The 22,005-nt window shown below is 40.9% G+C and overlaps 1 protein-coding gene across 1 annotated transcript in view; it reads left to right on the forward strand.

Moving 5' to 3' along the window:
• Positions 1-6,905: 6,905 nt before the first annotated feature.
• stk32c (serine/threonine kinase 32C) overlaps positions 6,906-22,005 on the forward strand; it is a gene marked incomplete at both ends in the record, with an annotated part of 147,585 nt that continues 132,485 nt past the window's right edge. Inside the window, one exon of the mRNA XM_079229600.1 lies at positions 6,906-6,987. Within this exon, the coding sequence (XP_079085726.1) occupies positions 6,906-6,987 (82 nt within the window). The remainder of the gene's footprint in view (positions 6,988-22,005) is intronic.

Raw genomic sequence — 22,005 nt, forward strand, 5'->3', positions numbered from 1 at the left:
TCACATCAGTCCTTCAAAACCTCTACTGGGTCCCCATACAGCAAAGAATCCAGTTCAAGATTCTCCTCATTTACCCTTCACAACCTAGCCCTGTCATACCTTTCTGACTTCCTGCACCGACATGCTCCTTACCCCTACTCTGTCCAAGCATCGGACCTGTGGGGTCAGGGCCTTCTCCATTGCTGTCCCCTCCCTCCCTCTGGAACTCTCTCCCGCAGCCCCTCAGACATTCTCCATCACTCACCACTTTCAAAACAGCACTTAAATCTGCTTTTAACCTATGATACTAGTTCAGTATGTTTTTGTTTTGTTTCTTACTGTTATGTTACTGTCTCTTGCTTATACTGTTGTTGCATCTATTGTTTATTTACCATGTAAAGTGCCTTGAGTACCTTTTAAAGCACTACACAAATAAAATGTATTTTAAGCAGGTGCCAGCTGTTGCCCAGCGTTAGCTAGCTCTAGCATTACTAAATTAGCGTTGGCTTACCTTGAATTCGAATAAACATACAAGTTGGCTGTAGACGCAACTCAGTGTCTCTTCTTCACATAAAACACTCTGTCTAACGCCCAAATGAATATGAAATACTGTCGGAAAGTGCAACGCTAGTTTGGAGACACCGCCTCACGAGTGTGACTTGGTTACCATGGCAACGATTTCACCACAACTAACGACAGCCGGCCACGTGCTCTGTGGTCAGAGGTTGGAGGTGGGGCTTTTTGGTTAGGAACCTTCCTAACTGAGTGAAATGACCCGGAAGTATCACAGTGGCCGCCATGATAAATGCCGGTCGAATTATCTAAAAGCAAAGGGAAGGAGCTTCATGCTTCCTAATTTATCTCCTTTACCATAGGAGCCACTGGAACTGCCTTTACGAAATGAAAGGAGATAATGGCGACCCACAATTCCTTGCGGCGGCAACATTTAAAGTGACGTATCATTCGGCCGTTCACGAGAACAGACGATCATGACCGAGAAAGGCAGATCATGTAAATAACATTAGCATCATTTGGAAATACTTTCAATAATCTGTTAAACCTGCTGGCAAACTATGAACGTTACGTTGCTGAAAACTGCTGTAAAGTGATCAAACTGACGTATTTGATATTCTCTCTGGTGTTGTACTGCAGCTTCAGCTCTAACTCTTTTATTTTATTTTACTTCAGTTACAGAAGCTTTAATGAACGTGTTTAATTGGATGAACTCTTGAGTCCGAGTCATGTTTCTTCTGATTATCATCTTTCTAATCAACTATTTTGTCACATTACAATAAAACACTAACAAGTCAACACGAGTTGTGTGGTGCTTCATAACCTGTTGTCTGCATATTTTTAGGATCAGATTATAATCTGCATATAACATAAAGGGATATGAGACATTGTTAGTGTGACGTATCAACGTATCATTCAACGTATCATTCAGCATGTTTGAAACTGAACAAAGAGACAGTTTAGTAGCTTTGTACTCTGTGAAAAATACCTTGGTTTCACTTTTGTCCTTCTAACAACCCTATGTAAAACCTGATGAATACACACACACATATGTATATATATATATATATATATATATATATATATATATATATATATATATATATATATATATATATATATACTGTACATATACTGTACATATACTGTACTGTTGCTCTCCCTCAGGTTTCTTCCCCTTTTTTTCCCTGTGAGAGGGTTTTTACTATCTTTATTGGGGGAGTTTTTCCTGATCCGATGTGAGGTCCCGGGATAGGGATGTCATGTGTACAGATTATAAAGCCCTCCGAGGCAAACTTGTATTTGTGATGTTGGGCTATATAAAATAAACTGAATTGAATTGAATTGAATATGCACATATGTCCTGATCTGGCCAGTCCTTCTGTGTGGAGTTCTCCCCGTGTCAGCATGGGTTCCCTTCAGGTTCTCCGGGTGTGAATATGAGCATGAATGTTTGTCTATCTATCTATATATGATAGGCGTAAAGAAAAAAAGAAAAAAAAACTTCTTCTGGAAGGAAACCCCATCTCAGAATTTTGCAGCTACATATTGTGTTACCTTGATGACACAACTTGCCTCTTGCCTTATTAGACGAGAAGTATTTGTTAAATGATCTGTTTACTTATTTTTTGTCAATTTTTTGATTATTATTATTATTAATTATAATGATTATAATATTATGCCAGGCTGAACACCCAAGGGCTGTCTCATCTGTTTACCTCTACGCTATGAATTGTGGGAAGTTCCTTCAGGCAAACTCTGCGGAAATGCGGATTTACGGGGAGTGTGCATGAAGGAAGGGCTCAAGATGTCTACAAGCGATCTGTGATTTGACAAAACCCTCACACATAAACTTTGTGGGAATCCGCTTCAGAGTCTGCGAGTTCGTAGGCGTTGGATTGGGCCATAGACTCGCTGTTGGATAGTTTTATGAGACACTTTGACGCCGCGCTAATTGGTTTTGGATTGCACTTAATATGGCAGACGTCCTAATGTGAACAGGCAAATAGATGGGAAGTGGATAAAGAGAGGGTGTCGGGGCCCAATTGAAATTGGGTTGAAGTTGACCATGCTGGTGAGCAGTGGGACAGAGACCTACGCCTCCCTTTCTGCCTCTCCATTTACCTCTATCTTCTGCTTTCTTTTGTCTCCACCTTTTTCTCCTCCTCCTCCTCCTCCTCCTCTTCAGCTGCACGCTTCACAGGCCCAGTCTCCTCAGCAGGGGGCGCCTCCTCTGCATCCCCAGCTCCACTCTTGTGTTTTCTGCCACGCACAGATTGAACTGCACAAACCCAAACAAGGCTCTTTCAGATATCAAAGGGATTTTGCTCCAATCAATGGCTACTTCACGATTCCCTTCCTTGCCAAAATATCGTCTCCTTTGAGTACTTTTAACGCTTTTAAAAGATAATGATGAAGATTATATTTAATCCATACACAGAGTGTAACCGTCAACTGCCTCAGTCCCTTGTATTTAGCTGCACTCCCTCTGAATGGTAATGGTAATGGTACAAGACTTATGACTGCGAGTTCGGGTGGCTTGAAAAGGATTTTTTTTCTTGAAACGTAAAGTAACAAATCGGATGCATTGAATAATGAGAGCGATGGAAATCCTGTTGGTCTGTCTTGTTTTTCTCCTCAGTAAGATCTTTCTGATGTCTTTATTCGGGACAAGAGTCTTTGGGGTGATGCAGGTCAAAGCAGAGGTCACAAGGTCAATGATGTACAGAATGAAAGTTCAGAAGGGTGCAGCTCACTCCAACAGGGGAGAAAATGGCTGGTGTATCTCTTCCTTCTCTTTTCCCGCTGCTGCTCCATTTGTGCTCCGTCCATCCGGCATTGAACATTGTGAAACTGATCAAGGGTAATCAGGACATTTTCCGACGAGAGAGAGCTGTTGTTTTTTTTAACGCACTGTTCATTGTGGTAATGTCCAAAACGCTGCAGAGGGCGCACTCACAAAATGTACCGTGACAAAGCAAGAAGACATTGAGTGCAACCCGCAAAAGGGAAGAAAGAAAAACTGAGGCCTACGACCAAGCATCACGACCAGCCTTCTCGCACGATGCCGTGCACAGGCCGTGATTGCGCGATTTCGTGGCACACGCCGGCTACACAAAAGCGACTATTAACTAAAGCTGCATACTTTTTCTTTTTGCTGTAAGTGTGTTTAATTGGAACATACTATTTCCTCAAAACATGACACCTTGAACTTTGGCTTTCTTGTTTATACATGCGCTGCGCAAAGGATTGTGGGTCAGAATAGCGTTCCAATACCCATGCTAGCATACTAAATAGTGGGTATTGGAACGCTCAGTGAGCTTTTTGAGTCTTATATGTTGGTCTTTAATTGCATTTTAATTTTCTCATTAGAGGGACAGTTGGAGGCCCATGTAAGGTTGCAAGCCGACGCCCCTGAAGACTCTGGAATTTTATGTTGCTATCCAAGGCATTACAAAAGAGTTTGCAGCAGAAAAAAGAGATGATGGGCCAACTCTTTGTTTCACAGTCGACCTAAAACACTTGATTTCTCTCTTTTCCCTGGCATTGTCTCCCTCCCTTCATGATTTTCTCTTCCTCCCACAGGCCATGCCCGTGTGGAAGTTGTCTCTGTCGCATCCTACTTTTTACACAGAGGACCATGAAAGGGCAAAGCGTCTCTCGAATACCTAACTCATAACTCAACGTTTCAACTTCCAAGGGAGTTTCTCGTTCTGTGGTGTTTTTCTATTTATTTTTAGGGGCCCTAAAGAGAAGTTCAAAAACGAACATTTTAACTCCTAATATTTGGACCTTCTTTGTACTTTCTACAAATTTTAAATTCTGAATCAACAGAACTTCTGTCTGTGTTGAATATTTACAGCTCAGAGAGATAAGCAGAAGTTGAATTTATTTCAATATTTTTCCTTTTATTGAATCACTTGGATGTTACAAGCAAGGTGTGCAGGGAAACTGGGTAAACCTGCATAGATCACCACATTCGACAAACTTTCAATTTACATTCATTTTTTCGAAAAACTGACAATATTAAAAATCTATGCAGTTGATTTCTCGCCTCAGGTCCCTGCCTGCTTGGGAACCTTCTGCTTCGCTGGTCTCTGTCCCTCAATGACAAAGGGCATAGGCCAGTGGAGGACACGTTAACCTGGATGTTAGGTAGGTGTTGGAGCCATAATGTAATTTTGTTGCTTTCTTTTATCTTTGAGGGAAACACAGTGTGAATTTGAACATGCAGTTCTTACATTGAACACAGGGCGGCACATTAACATCAAAATGCATATAGGTAAGTGCCTGCTAAGGAGAACAGGTGTGCGGATGGGAGGGAAACAGTTTTTGACCATGGTCGTGTCAACTTGGTCGTGTCTTATTCTGTGTTGTGCTGTAACCAACATGTATGATTAATTTAATGCAAGTGTATTGGACATTGCTGCTTTTATGCTATGGTAGCACAAAATAAATGGATGGAAAGAGATACAGCGCAATTGACAGTTGATTTGTTTGTGGCAGAACACGCATCCAAACAAGTTTTCCCATACGCCCCCTAGTGGCTTTAAGATTTAAAGTGGTTAAGGTGAGCGCCACTACAGTAGGATTGGAGCTCCCTATTGGATTTGTTTGTGTTTATATTCACAGACAACATACCATATTTCCCTTATAGTCAACACGACACCTCTAGTTCTGTGTGCGGGTATTGCAGGTCTAAACCTTGCCCATGTGGTCAACAGGCTAGCATCTTTTATGACAATAACCTCATCCGCTGGCGCTTCATTGGTGGCTAATTTGAAGGTGACTTTGACCCAGTCAATTCATGTCATACTTTGTCCATTTGCTGCAGTAATGTTTAGAGTTTCGCCTGTTATGTCCCTACATGCTCAAATATAGCTTCTCATTTTTGCTTTTTTTCTGTGTAAATATGCACACCCTCAAATGAATAAAAACCTTTTAACTTGCGATTTATTAAATTGGTGACAAAAATGGTGACAATTAAGCATTACATGATGTAATTAATGTATTTAAGCGTTCAATAATAAAATAATATTTTTTAAATTTCGTTTCGACTTTAAAATCATCCATAGAATGTATCTGATATATTACATTATTTAAGGGGGGGATTGGTTTTAGGAAATGTTTTCTTCATTTCAAAGGTTGACTTTTTATTTAACCAATTCAAATTAATTGGCTGGCGGTAGTTATTTATCTTATTACCAATTGTTTAATTTCTGATATAATATTTCATCGTTTGGTTTGAGTTATTTATGTATTTTCATTAATTGTTTTGACCTAATAAATGAATGTGAAATTGCCTTCCACGTTTTCATCGTTCTTTAGAAGTGGAGACTGGCTCGGCCGCAGCCCACGTTCAAACAAGGTAAACCGCAAATAAACTGCAGGAAAGCACCAGCTTTCTGCTCGTAACAAGCGCGCCCGCCTCCCCTCCGCAATTTGTTCCGAGCCATCCTGGCTTCACCTACAGAGGCTGGTCCCCACGCGTTGATATGCATGACAGCCTGTGATACAGGGGGCTACGTCGACTACAGTCACTGGCCAGCAACTGTCACATTACAAGGGTCAAGTTACACGGAAAACTAGCGGGAAGCTTTCGGTTCTATCTTTCACAATAATGGCGTCTGTGGAAATTCGATTAAAGGGAAAGGAAATAAACGCAGATTAATTAAACTACGCAGGAGGATTTTAGAAAGCTGTATATCTTTTTTTCTGATCCACTAGAGGCTTTTACTTACTTTTACTATATAACATAGAGGAAAAACTGTTATTTATTTGGATATCATGCTCATTCGCTCACACTTACTGTTTATAAAGACTGCTTTCAAACACTACATTTTGTTTATCTGCGTGCTTTGGTGGTAACATGTATTGATATCAATCATAAAATGAATGTTATCAATTAAATGAGGCCAAATTGCACCAATGACTAACGTCTGACACGTCTCCAAGCTTTTATTCTTAAAGCGACATTGCGCGACTTCCGGTTTTGTTTTCGCTAACTGTGGCTAACTCGACGCAGCTCTCAACCCCGACCAAACACGAGTCTCTCGGTTTGGCTGGCAGGCTACGGAAGACAGCGGAACACTACCAGCACCGAGTGGTGACACCAACCTCCAACTGTAACAAACCGAACAGTGTTTCTTTGACAATATTGCCTGGTGCGTCGGTTATCTCGCCTGGTTTAGCGCGTAAGGTTGAGTGAGACTTTAAGTGGCGGCGATCACGTTCGCGGCTGAATAGATATCCGATAACGTTAATTAAAGCGAAATAACGGACGCGGTATTTTTTTGGGGGGGGGAGGGGAGGGGGTGAGAAATGTACGGTTAGTACTACGGTATTTTGAGGAGGGTGTCCAACACAGAGCTGCAGTTTCTCCTCAAGAGGCGAGGAATGCAACCTGAGCATCAATGTTTCACTGGGGCAAGTGGAAGAAGAGGATGGGAGCCAATAGTTCTTCAAAGAGACCCGTTTTCGATGAAAAGGAAGATGGTAAGTGGCGAAAAAAAACAATCCAAAATGCAACACCACTTTCGAAGTAAGAGTTCCAGTTGTGTTTTAACGACGTTTCACGTCCCCTGTCAAAGTTAGTGCTAGCTTGTAATCGACGTGTGTCGCGATACTGACGCTAAAGTTGTCAAAGTTTTCAATGGGGATTTGAAACGTCGACAGACTGTTGCTGTGTAGACTACTGGAGTTTTCACCCTAAACGACGACGAAGTAGTAACTAGTAGCTAGTAGCCGCCTACATTTAAACAAAGGCTGCTTCTGTGTTTAGGAAATGTTGGCGTCGTCGAGTCAGAACTTTGCACCGACAGACAGTCCACAGACAGTCCGTCCGTGTTGTTTACCCAGAGGCGACGCCAACAGATGCTAGGTGACCTTAACATTAGCATTCCCATCACACGCGCTCACAAAATGAACGTGCACATGACAAGCGTACAAAGTTTCTGCTTGAGCCTCCGTGCGGATAAACCGAGGGGCGACAGAGTCCAGCGCCAGCGGTGCCACTCTCACTGCGGGGTTGAACACCACGGATGAACTCTTTGAAATTTGGACTATTTGAAGACAGATGGTTAATTGCATAATCAAGGACGAGATTAGCGTCACGCATGGCAGTAATGTTAATTCGTGATATCTTGTCAGTGTATGGGATGTAAGATTTTTTGAAAGTGCCCTCACTGAAAATCCAGTGTTGCTATGGCGCTTCATCACCAATGTGCTGGCCAAGTTACAGGCACAAACTTGAGTTAAAAAATATATATAGGTCATTTCACTGCAGGGATGTGGTCATATGGCCTCTCTATCTCCCTCTCTGTGTCTCTTTGTGTGTATAGTCCAGGCTCCTACATGCATAACCCAATTAAGGTTGTAGCTTTTAGTCAATGGCCTTCAAGAAGTGTCCAGCTCTGAAGTTTCTGTTGCCGTGGTCGAACCTCTCAAGGCTGAGATGGTGCGCTTCTCCACTTAGTTTGTGCTGAATGAGGAGAGGAGATGCCATCTTTTGAAAAATATATATATTTTTCAAATCAGACGGTACATTTCAAACCCCTCCTATCATCGATACGAGGCCGGTGGCAGTTATGCATGACCTACAAGAAAAAATAATTACAGCTCCCAGGCTTCAATGTCAATTTCCGTCCGCTGTGTCGAGAGTCGGCGTGGTTGCATCATCACTGTGGTCGTCATACCTGCCCTTTTTCATGACCCCCCCCCCCCCCCTTCTCTATCATGCTGCACAGATGCTTAACTTGATGTCCTCTTTGCTGCAAAGGTGTGTTTGACGTGTTCATACAGTGCTGTGCTTACACAAGGTTGTACTCTTGAGTGTGCGGTCCCTTCATGAAACACTCTGCTGCGTCATGTATGCTGCTGACTCTGTCAGGCTCTATGTCTTTGCCCCCTTCAGGTCTATTGGAAACCATATCTCTTGGCTTCTTGGAAAACAATGTATTGACCTACATTAGGCAGTAATATTAGAGCAGCGTTTGGCTCAAAGGGCCACAAACATAATCAAGCGGTTCAGATGATGTGCAGCCGTAGCTGCCATAAGGGCTTTTTTGGCAGATAGTTTGATTAGTAAGGGAAGGCTGTGGAATTGATTGAGGTGCACATCCTTCTTAGTTTTTTCCCCCACTCCTGAAAACTCTGACAACAGCATGCATTCCAGTCTGGTCTGTTAGACACTTTCTCACATTTCTCTTATCATTTGAGAGGAGTCTCTTTTTTTTCTGTTTTAGTTGCTAAACTACTAAACAAAGCTTGTGTAATTTCAAATGTGCTGGACTATTTCTGATCCTGGGAGGCAACTGGCAGAGACTGTGTGCGAAATCACTGCTCCCAGCCATGAAATAATTTGGCATATAACCACTACATGCTGTGTTTTTTTTTTTTTTTTTTTTGTCAGACTCGAGCGCATGAGATGTATTGGGATGTCAGTGGACTTGAGGGGAGCTCAAAGGTTGATGTTGTTCCCTAAGTTTGGACGGACCCAGGCTACTTGCTCCTCTGTTTTTTGAGTGTTCGTTCTGTTAAGCTAATCATATTCACCATTGATATTGGATTATTCCTTTTATAATGAAGCAACTCACACTTGGGGCCCCTTCGTCACTAGTTATCGCTGAACACAAACAAAGACTTAAAAGTGAAGATTCTACATTTCCACTTTGTTAAATTTGTAGGATTTATTTTGGGAAATTAGGAAAAAATTAACTTTATCTTGTGTAGGTTTTTTTCCGTTCTTTTCTTGTCGTTCCTCCATCTTGTAACCCTTAAGGGGGGTACCGAAACCACTGTTAAAGCTATGTCCTTGATGAGGAACCGTGCCACCTAAGATTAGTCAATACATTGCATGTTCAAGAAATGTTTGTATTGAGTGTAGTGTCCGTTCAGTTTGAACTATTAACCAGCCTCCGCACAAAAGGAGCGTTTCTGAAGGAGGGCACTTGTTGTGAAGCGCTCAGGAGAGATTGTGGAATCGAAAAACTCTTGCTTTAATTGAGCATGGGCACAGATTTGGATTACTTGTTATTTTTTTGCTCCAAAGGATTTACAAAGTGTGGGCGATTTGTGTGCGCAGAAGATGCTGTTGATAGTGTTGTCTTTTTGTGTGTGTGTGTGTGTGTGTGTGTGTGTGTGTGTGTGTGTGTGTGTGTGTGTGTGTGTGTGTGTGTGTGTGTGTGTGTGTGTGTGTGTGTGTGTGTGTGTGTGCGTGTGTGTGTGCGTGTGCATGGTGAGGCAATGAAAGCAGATTTGGTTGAGGATAAAGATAGACGCAGAGAGAGATGGCTGATTGCTCGCACTGAATACTGAGGCGCTTCTCTTTCTTTCATCTTTGTTACAGACTCTCAATTTCTTTCACTCTCTTTATTCAACTCAACTTCACGGCTGCCTGCAGCTACTGGCCTCTTGCCACAACTGAGGGCCGCCCATAATGGTGTTCTGCCGAGCAGTAGCACGCAATAGGTGGGGAACACTGCCGCGGTCATATTGCAGTCATCTAATCGCCGAGTGTGGCCACAGTTCAGATCGGTGAATGGTTCACCCCTGTAGAACTGGAACGCCTGTAATCGTACATTTGATTTGAATGTAAAGCAACAGTTTACTCTCTTAAAATAAATATATAATGTATAATAAATGAAACGACAGGCCTTTTTATTTGGTCTTATTTCTGAAAAAACATTGTGAACTGTTGAAATAGCTGAAATATTGAATTTAAAACTACTGAAATAATTTGAAATAATAAAGTAAAAGTGTGAATTTGCCTAAAGCATCGGTTGAAGCTGTGAGTTCTCCTCAATTCCTTTCAGCATCATTTTTTTTGTTGAAAATATTCTGAGTGAGTTTTATCCTTACCTTTAATCTTTTTCCTGTTTTCCAAAGAAATTTAAATTGACCAATTTAGCTCATTTATTAAGATACCTACATTACATTTAAACTTGCCATATATCAAAAATAATTCCAATGTACTAATTGTATTTAAAAGTGCTGTAATATTACTATTCAACAACTGCATAGCTGGCCATTTATTATAGTAATGACAAACTGCTGGTTGACTGACAGTCTGACTGACTGCACGTTCTGCTACCGACAGCTTTGTGTAGGCTTGATTTCATAGCAAACATTTTGACGAATGAAATTAAGAAAACCACAGGTGCTACGGAAACCATTGATGATTGCTCCGTTCTATTCAGCTGTCCCAGTAAGCCGCGGCGGCGCGACAGCATGCACAATACCAGGACCCTGACACTGAAGCGGCTACATGTCATTCAGCTGTTTTCTGATTCACCGGTGGGCCTTTTCTACTGTGACACGTCGAAGTAGCCCCGGCATAGCACATCATACATGGTTGTTTTTCGCACTTTAGGACAAAATCCATTTCTTCCAATGTCGGACACACAACGCCCCATAAAAGCTGCGGGTGACACCTCTCGAGTTTCGTTTTGTCCAACCCTCCAGTCTTCTGTAACCTTGTTTGCTTCCGGTGATGTGCAGGTGATGACAGTTGTACCGGCTCCAGAGCCAGCGCGCCTTCAAAGAGATGAGCTCGGCTTGATGCTGAGGTGACAACAGAGGGAAGAAAGGGTGCGTGTGTGCGTGAAAATCAAAACATTTACAAGTTCATTAAATGATCATAATTATTAGAGGAAATTATGGGGGCATTTTGTGCCCCTCTCCTAGTGATATCAGGGTTAAAATTATATTTCTTAGGGGCAGTTTTGCCCTTCCGACACTGCTTGAAATGCACCTCCAGCTTAGTCAGGATGGGGATAATTTGGCCACATGTGGGGGACCTCTCACTGGATACGCAGAGGGTTGAGGTGTACAACAAAACTCCTCTGCTTTCTGGAAGTCGTCATTTAGTGAGCCTTTCCAGTCTGGGGTTAAAAAGAAGATATGTAGATAATAATTAAATATCAACTATTATTATGTTGTTATTAATTGTTTACTGATCTTCTTATCCATCAACTCGCCTGTCTTTCTCCATTGGCTTCCTGAGTCGTTGGTCAAGTGAGGCTACCGGGATGGCCGGGTACTGCTCCCAGAACCTCTCCACCATCAGGAAAAGGGAGTTACACAGTGTTCTGACACCCAGAATCACGTTGTGTTCTGGCAGATCTGAAACACAAATACACATTTTGATTTACAATCTACACTGCTGAAGATGTTTGAAACAAACATATATTTTTTTAGATTCATAACAAGGCTATGCTACTTAACTTACCCAGAAGTCGCTGCGTCTCCTGCAGGACGGTTTTGGCCATGGTGGACCTCTTCAGCACACCACTTTGTATGCTGTAAACCTTCTGTGCTGCCAGATTTAGGGTATGGGCGAAGCACCCCGCCTTTTTAAAAACTTGAATGTCTTCAGTGCGACATCCATATTGCTGGCGAACAACTTTCGTGTTCAGAGAGAATTCCACCAGAATGCTATTTATCTCGTCTGCCACCACTAGGCCTGTCTGTGACTCATACAGAGCTTTGGTGTTTAGCACCTTCTGCTTAATGTGGCCATGACTGGTGTAGTGTACAGTAACTGTTAAATAGTGGTCCTGTGCCACACTGGTCCACCCATCACAAGTAATAGCAGCCTTATTAACTTTTGCTAACTCCTGAATAACATTCTGTTTCTCAACAGAGTACCATGAAGGAATTCATGTATTGGTAAGATCATCCCTGGATAGGGGTCTGTAGCGAGGATTGAGGGCAGTGGTCACCTCTCTGTATAAAAGAAATTTGAGGATATTTATTTGTCTTTTTGTGAAACAGATTTTATACAAAAAAATGTTTTCCATTACTTTTTTTTACCTGAACCATGGAGATTCCACAGTGGAAAAATAATGCAGTTACTTGATCACACATTTGGTCACATACCTGTGGAGTTCCTTCACCTTGTCTTTTGTTAAATGAGCCTTCTTTACCAAGGTGAATGGGTTCACTGTTGATGCTGGAGAGCCAACAATATAAACATAAATAATGTTAAATATGTTACAGGCAACAGAAGCATCACTGTACATGCCACTACATGTACATTACACTGACTTGCTATGATGTCGGCAGGTAGCCTACCGTTTGTTAGTAGCTTGCTTGCTAACTTAAACATGGTTATAATTATCATTTGTTGTTATCAGGCCTACTTTTATGAAGGCAAGACTTTTTTTTGTCTCTCCATTGCTGGGGGCAGGGATGCCCACACTGCCCGCTAATGTGCTTGTCATGGGCTCACGCTCACGCAGGTAGTCAAACACGGTGCATGCCTCTGCTTTCAAGTGGATGTTATTTGTTGCCAGATATTTCATTAAATTTGACGTGTTCCCTCCTTTGCATGCAATTGTTTTATTGCATTTGCTGTACGTCGAGTTGTTCACATCTTTTTTTGCGAAATGCAGCCACACTTTTGACCGCTTACCTTTCGGCCTTTTCAAAGATTGATGGCTAGCCGGCTACTGTAGCGATACAAACGATAGGCTATCGCGTTACCTGCTGCCAGGACGGCGTCATCAGAGTAGTGAAGGGCTGCAACAACGAATCGATAAAATCGATAAAAATCGATTATCAAAAGTGTTGGCAACGAATTTCATTATCGATTCGTTGTGTCGCGCGATTATTACGCCGGGCAATAAATCGCGGAGAAGAAAAAAAAGAGCGGAGCAGAGCAACTGGCCGGCCAGCGTTTCTGAGATTGGAGTGAGACACGAGAAAAGTTGAGGTTGTGATGTTCTCAAAAATAGAAGATCTTTGACAAGTCGAGTTTTGGCCAATCAGCGTCTTTATGTTCCTCAAACTTGTTTTTAATGGAAGCTAGTCAGCTTGCTATCACGTTAGCTAACGTGTTTGGGTTGTGTATTGTCGTTAAAGTTATGTTATGTTCCGTTACATTTCAGTCTTGCTTGTAAAAAAACGTAACGTGATGAAACATGCCGTCACCCCCCGGTCTGGTTCAGTTCACGCTGTCACTCGTTAACGTTAAACCGGCACACCGGCGGATCTGGCTGCAGGTTTTTTTAAATTTTTTTACTCAAAGTAGAATGAAGCAAATCACGTAGTTGGGCTTAGGCAACAACGTGACGTCGTGGTCATAAGAGACCCAGAATGAAAGAGTTTAAGGAAGAGGACGCACTATATGTAGCAGTACAGCTTCCCTCTGTCCCAGTATTTCATACATATTGATAAAGCAGGGTTTGTAAATGCAGCCTCTGGAAGGATCAATTACAGTTAAAAGAGCTCACATTTGGCAGATGTAAAGCATAGATGTGTATGTTTTTAGTGTTAGTCCATTTTGTTGTTTTAATTAACAGCTCAGGGATGTTCAAGGAGCAACCTGTTTGTGCACTTTCTGAAGATGTTTTGCACTGTCACTTCTGTTTTTGAATAAAGGGTTGGAAATTAACGCTTTTTTGATAAAAACATTTTTTTATCTGATTAATCGAAAAAATAATCAACCGATTAATCGATTATTAAAATAATCGTTAGTTGCAGCCCTATAGTAGTGTAAACATTTTTTAATCGGCTCAGGAAAGGAAGCACCGAAATCTGTGTTGCGTTTTCGGTCCGGTAGGCAGCGGCCGTATAGGCACCCAACCCTAGGTAACAGACTCGCGAGCAGGTTAAAAACTTTTGCTCACGTGAGAGGTACTTTTGCTCGCGGAGTGACGTAAAAGCGCTCGTCAAAGTAAATTACACGCGCAGCTGTTTTGATTTGCGCGCGGATCTCATTTGCGCTCTCGGATTGTCACAGTGATTTGTTTTTGTGGGCTTGGTCGGGTTGAGGGATGTCTGCTGATTGTTTGGTCTTCCCTCCCTGCTGCATTTGCACGTTCCCGACCTTTGGAGCAAGGTTTATTGTTGACCATCAATCTCCTTCGACTTTGTCGTGGAAAACTAAAGAGTGGAATTAATAAGAGGAGCGTCTAATAAAGCAAACACAAGTGATACCTTCAGGCGGCCTCACAGAAGGCCCCTATTCAGTGAATTCCCGCTGCTTTGAACTAGATTCATGACAGAAGGGAGGAGAAGCAGCTTCCTTGCCTTGCCAATTCCTGGGGGACACGTGAAGGAAACTAACTGTAAATACCTTTTCACCGTGCACATGCTCAGGCAACTGAGGAGGGTGTGTGTGAGAGTGAGTGAGTGAGAAACGAGAACCAGACACCTGACCTGTATTGTGAAACAAACCCTGGGGTCATATGGGCATTATATCCCATGTAAACCAGTTTTCAGAGCATTTTAGCATCCCTGCCTTGTTTCTGTGTCAAAATTGTTTTTAGACATTTTAAAGAGCAGTAGTTTTACCGTTTGGCTGTGTGACATTTTTTTTTTTTAATCTGGCAGGCTTTTTGCCAATTTTGTTTTTATTTAATTTTTGAGTCAGTGTAAACCACGGGTCCCTAACAGGCGGACCGCGGTCCGGACCCAGACGCCGTTGTTTCTGGACCAAAAACCAATTATTATTACCGAATTATTAACTGTTGATGGATTGCTTCTATATTACCGGCGCAGCTGTTCCTGTCTTTACGGCTCTCGTTCAGAGGTCCAGGAAACACACCAACCAATCACACGCATTGTGAAGCCTCTCATGTGATCCTATTCGGCCAATCACTTGTGTGTATTCCGTTAAGCTCTGCCCTCGACTTGAGTGAGATATTCTCACACACACAAGCGACAGGAGAGAGACCAGATAGTTGGAAAAAGTATGTGAGTCAGAGGTTATTTCAGTTGGCGCTCCAAAAAGATAAATGTGGACCGCTTAACCAGAGCCTGGACAGACTATTATATGTTTATTATTCCCACAACCAGTTCAAAAGTAGTATGTCTCATGTTCAGCGATATTAAAAGCAGCGATGTGAAGCGTCACTACGAGACAAGGCACACATCTTTAGAGCAAACGGACCGACTCGCATCCCAAATTAAGGAACAGAAAAATAAACCTAAGAGGCCAATATGATCAGCACCCTAACACATGAATTAATATGATCAGAACCCTATCACATGAATTAACTGACCAACAATGGTGTGAACAGAGAGGAGAACTGAGCTGAAACAAGATGTTTAATAACCAGGTAAAGTCCCTGAGCACACATTTCTCTTTTTAGATGAATATAATGGCTCTTTTGATTGACATCACTTGACGCTCGAATAAACTGAATTTGAAGCTGCATGACAATTCAGTTAAATTATTTTTTCTAAAATTAAGGACTTTCTTTAATTTATTTAGTCCAGTGTTTCCCCTAGGTTTACAGCTTCGGGGGGGAACACACGGACGGACATACTACATAGTGGTACCTCACAGTACGACAAAGTAATACCTCACAGTGCTGGTGACTCGATCTGTGCTTTTATAAACAATAGAATAAAGAGCATTGCAATCCCTTTCAAGTAAACCAGATCACTCCATCAGACAAAAAAAGAAAAGCGCTATCACTGTGTTAGAAAAATGAAAATAAAGTTAATAAAAAAATAACTAATATTGAGTTACTAGTAAATATCTTATTGTGGAAAACAATTAGCTATTTTCTAACTTTTAAGCACAAGGTGCGGAGTCGCACAGCTCATCTATAGGCTCGTTCGAGATGAGCCAGTTCTGCGCAGAATCGATTGGCGCGCAATGCATGCTGGTTAGATTTGTGTCCGACTTGCTCTGACGTCATGCACACGTGGTCAACGATAATCCCACGAGCCGGCAGTTGATTTGAGAGCCAGGCGCCGCAGTAGCTCTCCCCCGACTGCCTGGCCCAGTGCATGATGGGAAACGCCTGGCTGTCGCCATATCAGAGAGCTGATTGGCTCTTAGATCTGACAGCAAACACCAGTGTTGTAGAAAATTAAAATTTTATGTGTAGTTGTAATACTTAACGCTGGATTGTTGACTATTCGTCTCATGTTTAATCTTAAAACATATCTTGTGTGGTTGTTAATACAAAATTGTATTTATATAACACACATCAAAACCACTAGTAATGTATTTCACAGGCAGACATAAAAAGAACAAAGGATGCAGCTACACACACATTTCTACATAAATATATATTTATAAACACATATTCGGAACTAACAGGAAGTCATTTTTCCTGTAATTTCCTGTGTATACTTTGAAGGCAGCCTAAAACTGTCCGATTTGATCGCAGTCTATTGACAACGCCTCCTGCTGCTGCCGCCTGCTCTCGTCTGGATTCCAAGCGCAGCTCTTACGAACAAGCCAAGTGTCACTAGTGATAGCTTAAAGCAGCAAATTCCATTGTGAAAAGCACGCGACATATTTTTCGCATAGGACTGGATTGCAATATAAAACGTGTCTGATCAAGTCAGTTGGACCAAATGTGTGTTAGTTTTTTTTTTTTTTTTTACATCATCTGTTCCTCGTTTACATTTGCTAAACTATGATTGGACAATCACTTTTTTTTTTCTGAAGGTGTTTAGCCAATGGTCAATTTCAATGATGTATTGACTTATACCCTGATTTGGTGCTGTAATAATTCCTGGAATTTATAGTAGTGGGTGAAGTTTCTTAACTTCAGAAAGTCAACACAGTTTAATCTAATGTCGTAAGAACTTAAATATCTTCCCCCTTGAATACAAAAGAAGGCAAAATTTTCAAACCGCTAATGAAATGATGCCCTAAAAAAAAGGGGAGGAGAGGGGGGGGGGGGTGTTAATGGTTGTCCGTCTGAGATTTGATTTCTCCGTGAGGCTATTTGTAACCGAGAGAACGAGGTCAGCGGAAAGTGACTGACTGATGGAGGATTACTGCTCCACCCGCCACCACTGCACTTCTTAATGTAGAGCTTTAAGCTCACTTGTGGGGTTTGTCACACTCGCATCATGATTACATGTGGGGTTTGTCACACTCGCATCATGATTACATGCCCACAAGAAACAAGGTTATCGGTGGAAAATCGGAGCGCTGACATGCGTCTTACTGTAAAACCTGTGTTTACATGCAATCTGGTCAGTAATCAGATTTTCCCCCGAACCCCTCCATATTTTGATTCAGATTATAGATACTGTTATGCACCACTCAAGTGATACTCTTTATTTTCTTCCAGCTGCACAAAACAATACTTCCTCTGTCATGCAGAAGTGCTTTTGTAAAAAACAAAAAACGGAACTTGTTTAATGCCCACGTGGCTTAATCCCTTACCCAATTGAGGAAAAAGATTTTTCTCATTTACATGACATTTAAGATCTCTGATTACTCGAGCAACCAGGGCCCTATTTCTCGTATGTGGTTCAACAAAGTCGATCGAATGTCCTATTATCCAGCTGAAAATAGTGAGATGATTGACATAGGGCTGCAACTAACGATTATTTTAATAATCGATTAATCGGTTGATTATTTTTTCGATTAATCGATGAATCGGATAAAAAAATGTTTTTTATCAAAAAAGCGTTCATTTCCAACCCTTTATTCAAAAACAGAAGTGACAGTGCAAAACATCTTCAGAAAGTGCACAAACAGGTTGCTCCTTGAACATCCCTGAGCTGTTAATTAAAACAACAAAATGGACTAACACTAAAAACATACACATCTATGCTTTACATCTGCCAAATGTGAGCCCTTTTTACTGTAATTGATCCCTCCAGAGGCTGCATTTAGCATGCCTTGCTTTATCAATATGTATGAAATACTGGGACAGAGGGAAGCTGTACTGCTACATATAGAGCGTCCTCTTCCTTAAACTCTTTCATTCTGAGTCTCTTATGACCACGACGTCACGTTGTTGGCTAAGCCAACTACGTGATTTGCTTCATTCTACTTTGAGTAAAAAAAAAAAAAAAAAAACCTGCAGCCAGATCCGCCGGTGTCCCGGTTTAACGTTAACGAGTGACAGCGTGAACTGAACCAGACCGGGGGGTGACGGCATGTTTCATCACGTTACGTTTTTTTACAAGCAAGACTGAACTGTAACGGAACATAACGTAACTTTAACGACAATACACAACCCAAACACGTTAGCTAACGCGATAGCAAGCTGACTAGCTTCCATTAAAAACAAGTTTGAGGAACATGAAGACGCTTATTGGCCAAAACTCGACTTGTCAAAGATCTTCTATTTTTGAGAACATCACAACCTCAGCGTTTCTCGTGTCTCACTCCAATCTCAGAAACGCTGGCCGGCCAGTTGCTCTGCTCTCCGCGACTTATTGCCCGGCGTAATAATCGCGCGACACAACGAATCGATAATGAAATTCGTTGCCAACACTTTTGATAATCGATTTTTATCGATTTTATCGATTCGTTGTTGCAGCCCTAGATTGACATCAGACTAACTCTCAACGGCAGATCTGTGCTGAAATGGTCTCGTTAATTCTAACCAGACGTCAGTCATCTGGATAAATGCGCGTGCCCGTTCCTCTTCAGAAGGGATAATAATCGAGCACTGACACCACGATGTTCTAACAGTATAATGGCAAATAAACTCAGGAACCTCTTCTTTTTTTTTTCTCTGCTGAGAAACAGGCGACGATCATGAACGCATATGAGGAAATCAATACCGTAATCATGGCAAGATCTAATGCTGCATTTACAGCAAATGATTCGCAACGATTTTTGCAAAGTTTTTGGCGTGAACGCAGTTTAACGCCACCCCCGCTGCGGGACATAAGCGTCGCAAATATATCAGACAAGTTAAATGTGTCAGTGTTGGGAAAATGTATTTGGCTAATTTGAAGTGCTTCATCACTAGGGATGGGCATCGTTTGGGTTTTTTCCGATACCGGTGCTAAACCGATACTTTTAAAACGATACCGGTGCCTGAACCGATACTTTTTTATTGCCAAGGCAATTTTTTTTTTTCAAATTGAACAATATTATGAACTGTTTAAAGTATACTATAGATATAAATGAATAAGTACATACAAAACACTTGACTTCAAACTGCAGCTTCAAACCTTTTAACTTCAAACTATACATAATATATATTTAAAAAAAGAACAGTCAGGTGGCCTGATGGGACCGTGTGCAACAGAACTCAGACACTGTTGGATCCTAAAACTGCTGCTTTACTGGACTACACGTCATCAGTAATATCAACTGGAGAGATACCTTTTTAGTATCTATATACCGTGCAACTTTACAGAGTAGTGTAAAAAAAAAAAAAGTATTTAAATTGGCTCAGGCACCGGAAGGAAGCACCGAACTCTGCGTTGCTTTTCGGTCCGGTAGGTACCGGACGTGTTCTCGGTACCCAACCCTATTCATCACCCAAATCAATCAGATTATATTTATTTAAATGTGCCTGCTGGCAGTAGTATACGAATAAATATATACTTGTGAGTATATATGTACTGTATGCGTGTATGTATCATGTACTATATATGTAATCTACACATACACATGTATGTGTAGATTACCATATAACTACACTAAAAAAAAAAAAAAGTTGAGTCAACTTAAAAAAGTGAGGCAACCAGCTGCAAAGCCTATTTGAGTTCACTCAACTAAGGGCTAATGTGTTGTCAACTTATGATAAGAAGTTCACTCAAAGTGATATCTTAAGTTTGTCAAACGTAGCATTACTATTCAGACCTACTTATGTATTTAAGTTAACACTACTTAAAATATTGCATTTGATAGTTACATCTACTCATGTACTTAAGTTCAGATCACTTAAAATATTAAATTGGAGAAACTTTAAATTGTGTGTTCTTGTAGATTGAAAACATACATCAACAGCACTTAACATTTTTTGTTGAGAACTTCACTGCCCATTTAGTTGAGTACACTCAATTCTTTGCAACTTTGCCTTCATTTAAATTAATTAAAAATGTACACCGTTTTCTTTGGAAAAGTCAACAGTTAAAGAAAACAAACTTCTTCAAACACGAAATGTTTATTAACAAAAAGTAAACATTTGTTTGCATAACTATATGAATTCCAGGTGTCAACACTTGAACATAGACAGCAGAGGGTCAACATCCTTAAAAATCCAAATGGCTGCTTAAAGAAAAAAAAGAAAAACTTCAGTTTTGTGACTCCAAAATCAAGGCCTTGAAACAAGCTTTGGAACATGGTATGTGATGGAAAATATATACAACGCAGAAGGACAATGGCATTCCCTTGAAACTGGGCTGCTTGAGGATCGTTTTGGTGCAGGTTGCAGTTTTATTCAGGAACAATTTTTGTATTTTGTTGTTACACTAGACTGTCTGTCTAGTCAGGCCGACTTGACCCCATCATAAAGATTGGAAGACAACTTTCTTTTCTTTTCTTGACACTGATAATAATAATACTCTATAAAATGGCTTAAAAACCTCTCTTATCCATGCATCTATCCATCCATTTACTGTTTAAAACTGCAATATCTTAACAAGAACTGTTAAGCTGCAAAAAAACAACAATTTAGTCCAAGTTATGCTTTCTTGAGCATACACAGTAACAATGCTGATTCCAATATCAGTTTATTGTTATGGGCACTAGACACTATCAACAGTGGGACAATTTGTCATATATTGCTTTTACAATGAATGGACATTATCAAAAACGTATCGTCTGTAACAAGACAACCTGTACATTGGCCTTCAGAAACCTTTTGGAACTCTTTCCCCCCTCAAAATCCAGCCAAGACCATAGGCGGGGTTTAAATATGGGAGGCTACTTGAGCAAACTGTTTTTAAGGCCTGAACCCGGGCAGAGCACTGGGTACCAAGGTTCATGAACAATTTTTTAATTACTTCGAAAGTGTACCTCAAGTCCTTTGGATACTCCAGGTTGAAAGCATAGATGAGTCCAAACAAAAGGGCAAATGCAGTTGGGATGTCGCATATATCATCCAGGACAATCCGTTCCTCAATAATCAGGGCGATGCTTAGTGTTGTTGTTGGACTCCCAGTGCAACTCCTTTCACATAAGATTCCTCCGGGTCTGTATTCTACACAAAAACAAGCATACAGAGACTATAATAAATATTCACCGCCTCTTTTGAGTTTTCTTGTTTTTTTCTTCCCATTCTGTAACAATACAATTTAAAAGTCAAAATACATTTTTATGCAGATTTTAAAAACTAAAATATACCACTTTCATACAAGAGTCACCTCCTACACATTAGTATTATAGTATTTAAATCTTCATAGTCTGCTAAATTAAACAAATTGAGCAAAATACAGGGAAACATTTGCTCCCACGGTACAGGCTCCCTTTAATTCAGTAAGTGACAAAAACCTGAACTGTAGCAAATCTGCCATTAAACAATGGACAATATCATTCCAAATCTGCCAGATTCTCACCCTAAAGACTTTTAGCAGCAAAGGGTGCTAATGGTGTGTAGGGTTTTTTTAAGTTTTATTTTCTCAAAAAGATTAGCTAAACAAAAATGTATTTTGACTTTGAAAATGTACTGACAGAGAATACAAAATGTGTATATGCATCATTCTCAAAATCCATGACCAATTTGGGCTTGGAATTATAAATGTTACCAGTAAATTTGAAGGAGAATTGCTGTTACAAAATGCATGTGATGCAGGCATTACACTCACTTGTAACCTTGATGCTACAGTAATATTACCAGTATTGGC

The sequence above is a fragment of the Taurulus bubalis genome (assembly GCF_910589615.1).
Source record: "Taurulus bubalis genome assembly, chromosome: 14".
In the NCBI taxonomy this organism is placed as follows: domain Eukaryota; kingdom Metazoa; phylum Chordata; class Actinopteri; order Perciformes; family Cottidae; genus Taurulus; species Taurulus bubalis.